Source organism: Panthera onca, chromosome B2 (genome assembly GCF_046562875.1).
Source record: "Panthera onca isolate mPanOnc1 chromosome B2, mPanOnc1 haplotype 2, whole genome shotgun sequence".
In the NCBI taxonomy this organism is placed as follows: Eukaryota; Metazoa; Chordata; class Mammalia; order Carnivora; family Felidae; genus Panthera; species Panthera onca.
Genome location: NC_138343.1, coordinates 79,960,908 through 79,974,135, shown reverse-complemented (window position 1 = coordinate 79,974,135; position 13,228 = coordinate 79,960,908). Strand labels below are relative to the sequence as shown.

Sequence of the window (13,228 nt, the reverse complement as noted above, 5' to 3'; positions counted from 1 at the left end):
ACAGAACATCTGGCCATGGGGGTTGTGGGGGGGGGGGGGGGGGCAACTCACTGACCTGGTGCTGGGTTTTGTTCTCCATATGCCCCAGCTTTGTGTTCATTTTATCCTGAACCGAACCCAGCTCTGCTCGGATCTCCTCCACAGCTGCCTCCAACTGGTTCTCCAGCTTGTTGATTAGGGGTTCACATCTACAACCATTTATTGGTGCCTAACAGGGGAACAATAAAGGAATCAATCCACTCATTCCCTCCTTCAACAAACTGGTTTTGAGTGCCCATCCAGTGCCAGTCAGTATGCCAGGGGGATACAGATGACGGAGGAGGCATAACTTTGGGATGTCCAATGGGCCAAGCTGTGGGTCCAACAGGCACTGAGAAGCTTCAGAGAGGGTAAGACACGGTCCCAATCCTTGTGGCTTTTATCTACTCTGGAGCCTCAGGATTACCTAGTCACTTAAGGATGGTGCACAAAGGTTTGTAACTACCCGTTTGCCTGGGCCTCAGCAGCAGCGGTGTATCTGCAGTGTAGGGAGGGACATCTGGTTTATCTTCAAAGCTCATTGCCTTCCCAAGTCAACACTGCAAGTGGATATTAGCCCCCAGGAATAGTGTTAAACAGACAGCCTTGCTTAAGCCTACGGTCCTATGACCAGACAGGGCTCATGAAGTACCTGCATCACCTTCCCGTCCTTGCCCCGGTACAGCGTGTAGAGCTGGTACGCTCTGAACTCATGGGGAGGGGGTGGCGGTGAACATCGGTGCCTGGGCCTCTTTTTAGGGTGACTGTGAGCATGTAAGTTCTTCTGGTGTCCAGGCTGTTGGTCTGCTGGTGGAGTGGGGTCAGAAAATGCTGACGCCTGTGGGAGAGGAAGCAACAATACCCCTGAGCACAGTGACATGGGCAAGACTGGCCCCCATCCAATGGCTCCCATCTCACCCTCGTCTTGCTTTGTCTCACGGCACTCCACTGTAAGCACCGCATGTCCAAAGAAATAGATCAGCACATTAACCTTGTGTTTGAAGTTACCCAGATTTAATTTTCGTGCTCTGGCTCCAAACCAGCAAGCCAAGTCCAGTGGCATTTTAGCTACTGGACATGATGCGATCCCAGGGCCCTTGGCCAACCTGCCTCCCGGCCCTCCCTTGGCTGCCTTCACGTGCCTCCTGACCTTGGGCCTTGACTTTCTCTGCCTGTTGTCCTTCGCCTTGGGCTCTGGGGAGGCAGACAGGACATCTTCTCTGGCCTCTTCTTTTCTGGGTGCAGCCTGTTCACTGCTGGGGGTGTCTCCTGCGGAGACACTTCCCTACAGAGGGGGGGAAAAAGAAGTGCCCAGAAACCAGTTCTAATTGCCCCCTCTGCCTTCTTCTGTAATGGTGTAAAATTCTGTTTGCAAGATTGCATCCACTAAAGGACCCACAGGAACCTTAGCTGATGACAAAGAGGGAACACTGCTTGGTGGTCTAAACTGAACATGTAGGACTTTCCCAGTTGGTTAAATATTTTGCTTTTACTTCATTAGGTGCCAAGGTAAACAGAGTCTTGGGTCTAATTCTATATCTTAGAGCTTCCGGAAGCTACCACAAACAGCTCAGCATTAGAAATTTTTAAATTTTTTTGCATTTCAACCACAGAAACAACAACCAAAAAAACCATTTATTCTTTGAACTTGGACTTCACAATTCATAATGGAGTAGGAGAACCCCCTGAAATGAAAACATCACATTTCTAGTCCTTATAAGAACTTTTACAAATTAATATGTACAATTCACCCACAGGAACTTAATCAGAGTTACAATGCCTTAACCCTGAAAACTGATAAGAGGATTTTGAAATAGAACAATAAGCACTCGGTATAAAATTTTATGTGCCAAAAGTTGTCTTTATATCCTAGTCTTTTTCTTCCTGCGAGAGCTGAAAGGCATGGTTCGTTCCAGTTGTGCAAGCTGTTCACTGCACAAGGGCACCTAGCAGAGGGAGCTGAAATCCGGCTCTGGCTCTCTTCGCCTTATGCACCCTGAGCAGGGCTGGGCTGCCCAAGGGGCATCTTTTTCTAAATTTGCAACAGAGGAATCACATGGGCTAGTGCAGCCTCAATCCATTCCCCAAGCTGAAAGAGACGAAGCGACCCAGGCCAGTGGTTGTCAAACTTTAGTCCACACCAGAATCACCTGAAGGGCTTGTTCGAACAGATTGCTGGGCCCCCTCCCAGAGTTTCTGATCCAGTGGGTCTGAGGTGAGGCCCCCAACTCTGTGTTTCTAACAAGGTCCCAGATGGCACAGTGGACACTACATTTTGAAAATCACTGCCCTATACCATTAAGGGCCCAGCATTAGAGGCAGTGCTGTCCACACAGTAGTGATGAGGCCCCAGACACATGGGGCTAGAAACTATGCCCAGACAAGGATGCCGAGAAAGACTGGCAACACAGGCACACGATCTGAAATCCTGGAGGAGTGGAGGACATGAAACCAAAGGGAAAACACGGACAACAGTTTGAAGAACCAGCGGAAAGGAGAGACAGAGGAGGGCACGGCCGCTGCCAGATGAACCCAGAAGGAACAGCCAGATTGTTTCCCACCCTCTGTAAGGGGGTGACGTTTGGGAGGGGCGGGAGAGCTACCCCCCACCTTGCTTTGTGCCACCTCATCTCTTGGCACAGACTGAGCTCTCCTCTCTTCCTTGAGCCTCTCTCTCTTTTTCCTCAGGCTTCGCCCACGACTGAAGCGCAAGACCTGAAGGAGGCAAGAGGCACGGTTACAAACCACGGTGTGTGCAGCGTCGTGACAGCATTGTCCTTGGACCTGGTGCTCTGATCTAGTGGAACTTCCAGCCTAGGGAGAGACCAAGCAATCACATCAAACACGCATCTCTGCCTGCCTGCTGGGCACCGAGGTCTTGTGCTGGGCTCCTACAGGAAGTAGGACATGGTCCCCGATCTCAAGGAGCTTATGGTCGAGGACAACAGTAGGCATTTGTGTGCCAGGCCACGGTCGCCATAGGGGGGTGTGCAGGCTGTGCACTGCTTAACTCCAGGGAACACCACTCACAGACGAGGATAGGAACGGCATCCCCTGGACATCGCACAACACAGCGGCCCCACGCCAGGCAGTGTCTCGTTATCTTGGTACGCTGGACCTGAACTAGCCCATCATATTTTCTCTTGACCAAACTGTATTCAAGCCAGTTTTTAGTTTGCTTCAAACACTGAGGTACATCTGTGAACCATGGTACCAACCATGGGGCAGGAATCTGTTCCCCAAAAGGAAGCATTTGGCCTGCCCGAGAGGGCAGGAAGGTGGAACAGACACAGGCAAGTAGACATGGGGTCCCATAGCCCGATTTTGGAATTCAGCAGCAGCTAGCTGTAGGATCTTCTGGCAAGTTATTTGCCCTTTCTGTATTCTGTAAATACGGGGAGTTAATGGAATTAACCAAGACAAAGCAAGTGGCTGGCATACCCTGGACTTTCAGGCACTGTTAGGTGCCTCCCTCCTGCCTTGGTCCCTCGAGTTGCTTAATTGGCCAGAGGAAGTTTAACCAGAGTACAGAGCTTTGAGCTGGCAGAAGCTTTCAACCCATGCATGGCCTTTTACTTCCAGCCCCAGAGTCACTCCCTCTCACTAAGGAGGTCCAGAAAGGGAAAACACTTCTTCAAGCTCTAATTTTTTTGCAATAAAACATTTTATGGTCTTCATCTGTAGATAGAGAAGGGTTCTCTGAAGTTCAGCATAGTGCTTTCATCTAAATGTTCACCTTTCTTGTGTTCATTAAATTCAAGTGACATCATATGACAAGAAGAACCTCTATGGACAGTGGTACAATCTAAATGGAGAATTCCTGACGACATCTGCCTGTGGCTAAACCAGATTTTTAAATTGTATTCTCATCCTCTAAGCCAACAGCTCTGAAAGTGTCCAGGGAACCCCGGGTGCATGAAACTAAAATTATTTTCATGACAGCGTAACAATGTCGACTTTTTCCCTCTGATTGTACAGCAGTGTTTACCAGAAGCTGCACATGACACCCCAGTGGGTCACGTGCAGACGTAGAGGGCAGCCCTCCGACTTTCCACTAAGACGGTAAGGAGATTTGCAACAATGTAACATAATGCTACCTACTCTTCTCCCGTAACTTGTTTTGAAAAATAGTTATTGCTCATAAAGATGATGCTATTTGTTACAAAATGAACTTACCATCTTTAACATTTCTCAAATTTCAAACATGGACACTATTAATAGATATAATTCACACACAGCTCTTAATGGGCCTCTAGAACATTAGATGTCCCCAGATCAAAAGGTCTGAGAACCATTTCTGAAACTAAATTCAGACTCACTAGGAAGTCAAGTCTGATGAGAAGTGACTAATGCCCACTGCTCATTCGGTTTATGGGCTCTTAGAACAGGATACAGCCCCAGCATCAATCCAAAATTCACTTTCAAAAGCATTTGTGAACATATCAATCTAAAATGAGAAGGGATACTCAGAGGTCACCGAAATCATCAGAATAATTCCCTCCACAGACCAGGTTATTAGCCAGTGCAAATAACTTTCCATGGCGTACAGCCTTTCTCAGCGAACCATATCATCTACCAATGGAACGTCATCAATCTTTTCTAGTTCACCGAAATCAGGGAATATGGATCTTTAGAAAGATCTTAGTACTGCTGTGAGCCATTGAAATCCACGGTCCACTAAGGTGCCAAGGCAAAGGAATTTCCTGTTTCACACAGAGAGGAAAACTAGTTCTGTAACTTGAGAACAAAAGAACAACATGTATACAATTTTATGCATATTCCAAAGTTCCTCGTTCATATTGAGAACAGGGTTTAGCATATACAATCGTGTAAAATACTTCCATAAGATGTCATCCTATTTGCTATTCAAATGGGCATGGAAAAACTGAAGTCATTTTTTAAAATGGAAACAGTAAAGGAGAACCACATAGGAAAATGGTCCATGGGAAAGCCTCTCCCCTAAGAACACAGATCCTTGAGTTCTGGAGACAAAGGACAGGGGGATCAAAGGCCTGTAAGTCTGTACCTTGGGGGATACTACACCCCACAAAATTTGATGATCTTCACATGGCTGAGGACACAGCTGGCTGTCCAAACTGCCAATACTGAAATGTGCCAGATAACAGAGATAAATTCTGACATTTATTATAGCATCCTATACTTTTTGATCTGTAAGAGACCAGCCTTTTGCTATCAGGATTCATGGATGTGACTCCAGTAATAATTTGTTTGCAAATAGTTGGAAAGAGGTGGAAACTTTTTCCAAAGGACCACCTGACTCATGCCTGTCAGAGGCTCCAAGGATGTCCAGACGCTACTGAGAAGCACTAACTCCACAGGGAACAGGGTGACCAGTTTTCCAAAGACAAAAATCTTAACTACTTCCACAAACTGCTCGTTATATCAGGTAGGTTTTTAAAATTTAAATGACCCGAAGGCCATTCAGACCCTTCGGTTGACTGGGATCAGGCTCTGATGCAGCAGGCTGGTATCTGGAATCTTCCTCCGGCTCTCCGAGACTTTATCTTCTCACAACATTAGTCAGAATAAGGCAGAAAACAAATCAGTTTTCACTGTAATGTAATACAGAGTGGCTCCGATGGGGAAACAAACCATTTCCTTAATGTTGGACATTTAGGTTAACAAAATATTGGACAGCAACAACAACAAAAAAAGCATACTGGCTTCCATTATGATGAGTAATTTTGAGAACTACAGAACGTTTTTCTATTATAGTTAAGATAAAGGGCAGCATACAAAAGGGTAGGCACAATTGTACAAATCATGTGTCTGAAAGGGAATATGAACAAAAACAGTTATTTCAGGGCACTAAAATGATGAATAGCTTATAAATTACTAAATCTGTTAGAGGATCTCAATCTCAGCTCAAATGATATCAATTTTTTAACTTAAATGCCTAAAATACCATTATTCAATAAAAAAAGGAAAGAAAGCTATTTTATACTTAACTGCCTCTAATGGACATGTGAAACATTGTGAAAATATTAAAAGAATCTTGTAACTTTATTCTTTTTTCTCCTGCTGAAAAAAAATTAAACCAATCGTATGAAAAAAAAATTTTTTTTTTTTTTTTTTTGTTCACCCAGACCGGGATCCCTTCCTCCCACCTTTCTCTAGAAAGGGCTCCTCCCCTCTAACCATACAGTCAGATGGACGCAGCTATCTTCCTAAAGTGCCTGTCCTGCTCATTCAGGCCGTTTGCCCCAAGCTCGCCAATCATGATCCTCTTCTGCAACCAGAACTTCTTCCCTGAGAACCTGTGGAGTTATGGTCCACAAAGCTGGTAATGCCAATGATCCAGCCACGGGGAAGAAATGATGCCCGTGTATGAAGACAAGCCTACTGAACTTGAAGTCTCTTGTTCTGGTTATCTTAGAAGCCCCAAATGGATTCCTGCCTTTTCCACTGCCTGGTTGTGAGCCCATCAGTTTCCTATTTAAGTTAGTTTGATTTGGCTTTCGTAGATGGCCAGAGAATCACAACAACTTTGCAGCCCCACATAATCAATAGAATGGAAAATGTAATCAATCCTACCTGGGGAGCTTTAGTGAGGAGAAGAGCAACTTCCGGATTATTGTGGTAGCGGGCAGTCTCCAGTGGAGTCTGGCCTGCCTAAGGAAAGGCAAAGTGGGGGACAAGTGAGTAAGAGAGACCAACCCTGCACCCTAGCCCAACTGGGACAGCAATTCTGTGCTCAGTCACACCAGCACCTACACGTGCCCAACAAAATACAATTGCACAGAAGACCTGGCCTCACTCTTGAGCCTCCTCCATTCGACGAGGGGGCCAAATCACACCTGAGGGCCCAACGATTAATAACAACAGAGGGTAAGTGCTCTAGGAAGCAAAGCTCTGGAATACCTGCCCACCAAGGAATGCTTCCTGGAAGAGAGAGGAGAGAATGTAAATATCAGACAGGGCCAAAGGGGAAGATTTAGTTGAAGAAACACAAAGGATCATAAAGTCCAGCCAAGCAATGAATTTTCCCCGGAGAAGTGGAGAAGGCACTTGGAAGGGCAGACTGGGGCACAGCCACACAGTTTCAGGACCTGGACTGTGGGAGACAATTAGGTAGCTATGGCCATAATGGAGGCTCTAGGGAGATGAAGCCAAAAAGTAGGGAGTTCCCTTCAAAAGAAGGGAAAGGCATCAGGGGACAGGCACAATGGTGCACCACCCAATACAGGTCGAAGAGGAGGAGGAAGGCGGGGACTCTCCATACAACTGTTCCACCCCCAGCCTTTCTCAGTCTGTCAGTCTGTGCTACTTCAGACCACAGGTCAGCCTTAAGGAAGAAAGGGTGCCTGAGCTGGTGCCTGCCATAGGACCTAGGAGAGAGAGGGAACAATGGTGGGGTGGGATATTAAGAGAAAGAAGGAAGGAATAAGGTGATTTTGGAGAAGGGAGTTCGAGTTTTGAGGATGATTAATCTGATGGTCATGTGGCCACTTTTCTGAGGACCCTGTCTGTTTACAGGGCAGGAACTCACTTTCAGTAACATCCACTTGTCAGTTTACTTAGACACCCCTGACCTTCCTTTTCCTGCCAGGATATGCTCACTTGAGCTAGGAGTCTAGAGATGAACCTTTAGGGCTCATCAACTCATGGAGCTGCTATGAGCAAGGGTTCCCTCAAGCCGGCCTCTGGGGTTCTCCTGTTAGCAGACCTCTAATCTCTTATAAAGTAAGGCTAAGGGAGGCTGTGTGCCCTGCAGGAGGTGAGGTAAGTAACAACACACTCCATTCTGGAAAGGGGTGGGAATGATTTCTAGAAACACTGTTGCAGCTTAACTTACATTATTAACAATGGTTCCATCTGCTCCAGCTTCCAGTAAGATTTTAACCACCTTCTTGTGATTTAGGGCAGCAGCAACATGAAGTGCTGTGTCTCCGGCCTGAAATTAAATCAGAAGAAAGGCAGCTAAACTCCATCTGATCATGGCTCACAGCCTTCCGGCTTTTCATCCCATGGCCTGGTAAGTAGCTTTTCAAATTAGGATTGGCCTTAGACTGATAGGGAACCCTTTGCTCAAGGGTTACGTGGTTCTCCTTAAAGAGATCGCTTTAAAATGACCTATGTACAAAGATCGCATTCCTTTCTGACTGAGGATACTAGAAATCACAGGGAAGGACAGGGAGGCAATCTGGGGTTGTTGAGAATGGGGACCTGAAGCTTTACACCAAGGTAGGATGACGGACAGATAGCCAGGGGCCAGCAGGCTAGCCATCACAGAGCTCTGTACCATATCCCTCTGCCCAGAGGGCCCCTTGATTTCTGAGCGCTAGAATGAGCAAAAGCTGTGAAAGTAGTTACTTCTACAAACACGGGGGGAGGATCCCACGTGGGATCACATTCCCACCTGCTGGAATGTGAAGGGCCCACTAGGAATCACTTTGCAGGCTCAGGGTATTCTTCGTTTGGGTGGAGTCACTGAAAAAAATCAGTGTTCACTTAAGACCAGCTGTTTTCAACCTCTTACCAAATAGCCTATAATAAAGTTCATATTTTCTTTATATATCAAAAAAAAGTTCAGACAATCAACCATGAAAGGAGGCTATAGACAAATGGAGCTGGATGGGCCAATTCCATATGTAAACGCTGGTGTTTCCCCAAGCAGAAGGCTATGAATAAACCAGGCCAATACAAATGTTAAATAATCCATCCTCTCCCATTGGGTGATCAAGTAAAGCTCCAGATAACTTGTTTTCCTGGGCAGCATGAAAACGCCACTATCCCATGGCCCTCCCCCACTGAAAGTAGCCAGGGAAACGTTTAGTTCGTTGCCAAGTCACTTAGTTGTGTGTACTGGGCAGTGGTTTCTAATCCTGGCTGCACGCTGGAATCAGTGGAGGAGCTTTACTAACTACTGATGCTGGGGTCCCGCCCCTGGCATGCATTTAATTGTTCTGAATTGTAGGTTGGACGTGGTGATTTCTAAAGCTCCCAGGTGCCTGAAACATCCTGCCAAGGTGCAGAACCACTGGTTAGTGGGGGCTGGGTACAGGTAATCTGATGGACCAGAATCTGTTGGGGGCTGCAGAATGACAGGATGGATTTAGCTGTGTCAGTGGTTCTCAATCCTGACTGCACACTCAGGTCAGGAACTTTCTAACAATCCCATTACCTGGATTCTGGTCATTTAAACTCGGGTAGAATTCAGGAATGGTATTTATAATTGCCCTGTTGATTCTTATATGCAGCCAGGATCAGAAACCACTGTTATGGGGCATGGTTAACCTGAATAATGATTTTTAAAACTTCAAATATATGTACCCAAATGCAGAAATGTCAAACAAGTTATCATTTAGGTATCAATAAATGCCAAGACATTTAAAAAAATCTAAACTACTGAAAATCATGCACATTTCCATGGAACACTGTAGTAATCACAGTTTTATTGCACATCCCCCACTATACGGACAGATACAGACCACATACCCAATTTTACAGAGACCAGAGACTTCATCCGATCAAAGTGGCAGGGCAAGGAACAGAACTCTAATTCCCTTGCTTATTTACTAAGCCACAGTCTTCTTTGTGGGTTTCCTTTGTAAAAAGCATTAAAAGCAAAACCTGCCCCAAGATCTTCAGAATATATTTAATATGCAAATGTGGAGATACGCACTGGAATAAGAGCAGGCTCTCTTCCCTCTAGGAGGCCAGATAAATCAGGACCACGGGAACTCAGTGGAACACACATGCAAAGGGCAGCACAGGCCCGGTCCCAGACCTCTGCCCCCATTTGTGCTAACACACCTGTCAGCCTTGTGAGAATGGGGCCTGGCGGCCATGGGGAGGACACATGCACTGACCTGGTTCTTTTCATGGACAGAACAGAAAGCACTGAGGAGGAGCTTAATGATGGACAAGTGATTATAGCGTGCAGCAACGTGCAAACAGGTATCGCCTGCCTGCGGACAGAAATCAAACTCTGAGCACAATCTGAGCAATTACAAAAAGTTAAAAAAAAATCATTAAAAAAACTGGCAGACTAGCATATGTTCTTTAGAGGGTATCAGCCTGAATTGAAATGATTCCCTTTACCGTAGACACTACTCCAAGACTCGCAGCTTCGTGCTGTCTGCAGCCCCACCTGCATTCTGCCATGCAGACTCTTTCAGGTCTCATACACTGGGTGCCTGCCCCCCACAAGGCCGTCACAAGAGCTAAGGCAGGCTCTGCTTACCCAGCACTTGATAAGAATCCACTGACCACAGCCTCTCCTGCAGCCCAAAGGCTCCAGAGTATAACGAATTAAGACCAACAGCACCACTTTGGAAAGGAGCCCTTTTCCATCATGGGTTCCTCATGGCTCAAAGGACAGGGCAGCAGGGAGAGCGGTCAGATTTTAAGATCACATGTGTTCTAAAAAAAATTAGAGCTGCATCCCATTTTAGCAGGACTCCAATATCTCATATGGGGCAGAGTAGTCTGGGGAGCTGATGAGGAAGCAATCACTGGGCATAAAACAGAACATTCAGAAAAACTCAGGATCAAGATCTTCCTTGGTGGTCACAGGCTAAGCTGCTCCCAGAGAGACAAAACGGGAGACACAGTCATGACATTCTGCAGTGTTTTCTTGAGGTTTTCATCCTAACTTTGTCTAGAGATGGCAACCACTCAGCATAACCTTCTCCCCTGGATTAAGAAGGAGCACACGTGGGAAGCCTGGGTGGTTCAGTCAGTTGAACATCCGACTTTGGCTCAGGTCATGATCTCGCATTCATGGGTTCGAGCCCCACATCAGGTTCTGTGCTGACCGCTCAGAGCCTGGAACCTGCTTTGGATTCTGTGTCTCCCTCTCTCTCTGCCCCTCTCCTACTCACACTTTGTCTCAGTCTCTCAAAAAATAAAACGTTAAAAAAATTTTTTTAATAAAAATTAAAGAGAAAAAAAAAAGGAGCCAAGCCCAAAGCCAAGGTTCAGGGCATTCTGAGACCCACTGTAGAAGAGTCTGCCTTCAGGGAGACCTCAACTAAGCCTTTTTTTGTGTGTGTGTGGGTGGGGGTGGGGGAAGCCTCAATCTCTAGTTGAGAGCCTGAGGCATGGGACTTACCAAGGAAAAACGGCTGCTTTAGAGGGAGGAGGTACACCCATGTGACCTTGAAAGTCAAGCATTCTCTAAGAACTACTGACCCATCGGCTCATCTCAAGGGCACCTGGGTAATCGATTTGTAGATGCTGGCCAAGGAGCATCAGACCTCCCCTGGATGGCATCAACTGTACAACAATATGTGGGCAGGTTTCTTAGGCTCATCTGCCAGCACACGCTGTGAGAAATGTTAAAACAAACCCAGGCTGAGGAGTGAAGGGAAAAGAAGGGGGGAGAAAAATAGTGTTTGAGTCTTGATGACTCTTCCGACCCTAGAGAACCCCTTAGGACACAGCAAAAAAAAAAAAAAAAAAAAAAAAAAAAAAAAAAAAAAAAAAAAAGAATACTTTATATAGTCCCCAAATGCTTTTCAAATTTTCATTTTCCGGATGTTAACACTCAAGTATGCTTTCGGAGTTATTTTCCTAGGTGACACAAGAGAGCACAAGAGAAGCCGGTGTTGTTCACCCACGTTATTTTTGAGGTCGGCTCGGGACCCGCCCAGCAGGAGGACTCGTGTGCTCTGGGAGTGGCTGTTCTGGCAGGCCAGGTGCAGAGCCGTGTTCCCCGCCTTGGAGAGAGGCAAGAGAAGGGAGGACACATTAGCGACAAGCTTCTCGGCAGACCTGCGCCAGACCTGCGCAGGGCAGGCTTTGCAGAGGGGTGACGCTTACAGGGAGATAGTCAACGCTCACATTCTCTGCTTCCTGATTGGTGATCCCAGCAGAGGTGTTTCAGTGGCAAGAACATTTAATGTGGAATCCAAATGGGCACAAGAGGCACATCTGTCATAAAACCTTGGTTCCAAGTCCCAGCTCTACAACTTACGAGTTGAAAGTCACCCACCGGTCAAGGCTCTTAACTATTCTCAGTCTTGAATTCCTTACCTGTTAAATGGAGTGTGACCCCTACGTCCTGAGGCTGTGAGGATGAATTCAGAGTGCCTAGGAGAGTATTTACTTAATGGTAAAATGCTGTGCACACAGCACCACGTTCCATTCCTTTTGAAGAGGCCTGCATCCTTCCTGGCCAACACAGATAATAGCTGTGGCTACAAAACACCCCTGGAGTAAAGGCAAAACAGGCCACTTCCTATAAGTGCAGGTAACTGAGATTCAACTTGTAAGCCTCTCGAAAATCATCCATTCTTGTATTCTCCTTGAAACATCAAAATTTGAACTATGGATGAGGTACCCACATAGCAGGAAATACAATTACATCCATCACTTACCATACAAATAGAAACCCTCTAGCTTTTTGGACTCTATCCTCAATATGCCAAGTAAAAGTGACAGACAAGGGTCAGAATAATGTCCACAGTAATCTTACAGAAAGAATTCATGACATGAACAGAACTTTTTAAAACCATGCAAACAGTGCCCACAAAAGCTGCTGATAAAGAAAAGTAACAAGAAAAGCAGGCAGCACAAGAGGAGATTCAGTGTTAGAGAGGGCCTAGGAGCATACCGGAGGTTAAATCTATAAGCTCGGTGATTGTTCGGCTGAGCTAAAAAGCTGGGTCAGGACTGCAACTGTGTGGGCTCAAAGCTATTTCATTGCCTGTTTACAGCTTTGCCTCACCCAGGATCTGGATCACACAGCACTGTCTGGACACACTCACAGATGTTCTGTTCCTCACCTCTTGAAAAGAGGAATGAGTTTTATTAAAACACACACACACAACAAAACTGTACATCACTGGTTCACTTACCTCCCCTCTCATACCCTTAGCTCTAAGTAGCCTGGTAGAATCTTTCTTCCTCACTGCTCCCTCCAGGAAGTTGGGGGTTGTAAACCTGAGGGTTTAGTGAACTCAGTGGTTATCAACCTTCTGCTGCACCTTAGAGTCACCTGTGGGAGCTTTTAAAACTATCAGTGCTCAGCTGCAACGCTTCCAGGGGCTCTGATTTACTTGGCCTGGGGGGGGGGGGGGGGGGGGGTCTGAGAAGCTCAGGTTTTAGCACTAATGAAGTCCCAAATTCCAGGAAACCCCTCAGTTCAGGGGAAACTGGGACAGCCCGTTACCTTTGGCCTCGTCACCAGGTAGGTTTGTTTTTTCTCCCCTCTCTTTTTCGTTTGTTGAAAGTTTTCCGGGAG

The 13,228-nt window shown here is 46.3% G+C and overlaps 1 protein-coding gene across 6 annotated transcripts in view; it reads right to left on the bottom strand.

Moving 5' to 3' along the window:
* ANKRD6 (ankyrin repeat domain 6) overlaps positions 1-13,228 on the bottom strand; it is an 81,230-nt gene that overhangs the window by 11,542 nt on the left and 56,460 nt on the right. For 2 of the 6 annotated variants that reach the window (XM_060616172.2, XM_060616171.3), the window contains exons 5-12: positions 11,604-11,702; positions 9,852-9,950; positions 7,835-7,933; positions 6,574-6,651; positions 2,629-2,733; positions 1,169-1,303; positions 671-856; positions 56-208 (exon numbers count right to left, since the gene is read on the bottom strand). In XM_060616172.2, coding sequence (XP_060472155.1) covers positions 56-208; positions 671-856; positions 1,169-1,303; positions 2,629-2,733; positions 6,574-6,651; positions 7,835-7,933; positions 9,852-9,950; positions 11,604-11,702 — 954 coding nt within the window. The remainder of the gene's footprint in view (positions 1-55; positions 209-670; positions 857-1,168; positions 1,304-2,628; positions 2,734-6,573; positions 6,652-7,834; positions 7,934-9,851; positions 9,951-11,603; positions 11,703-13,228) is intronic. The other 4 variants (XM_060616174.2, XM_060616173.3, XM_078447134.2 and 1 more) reach the window with 3 other exon arrangements.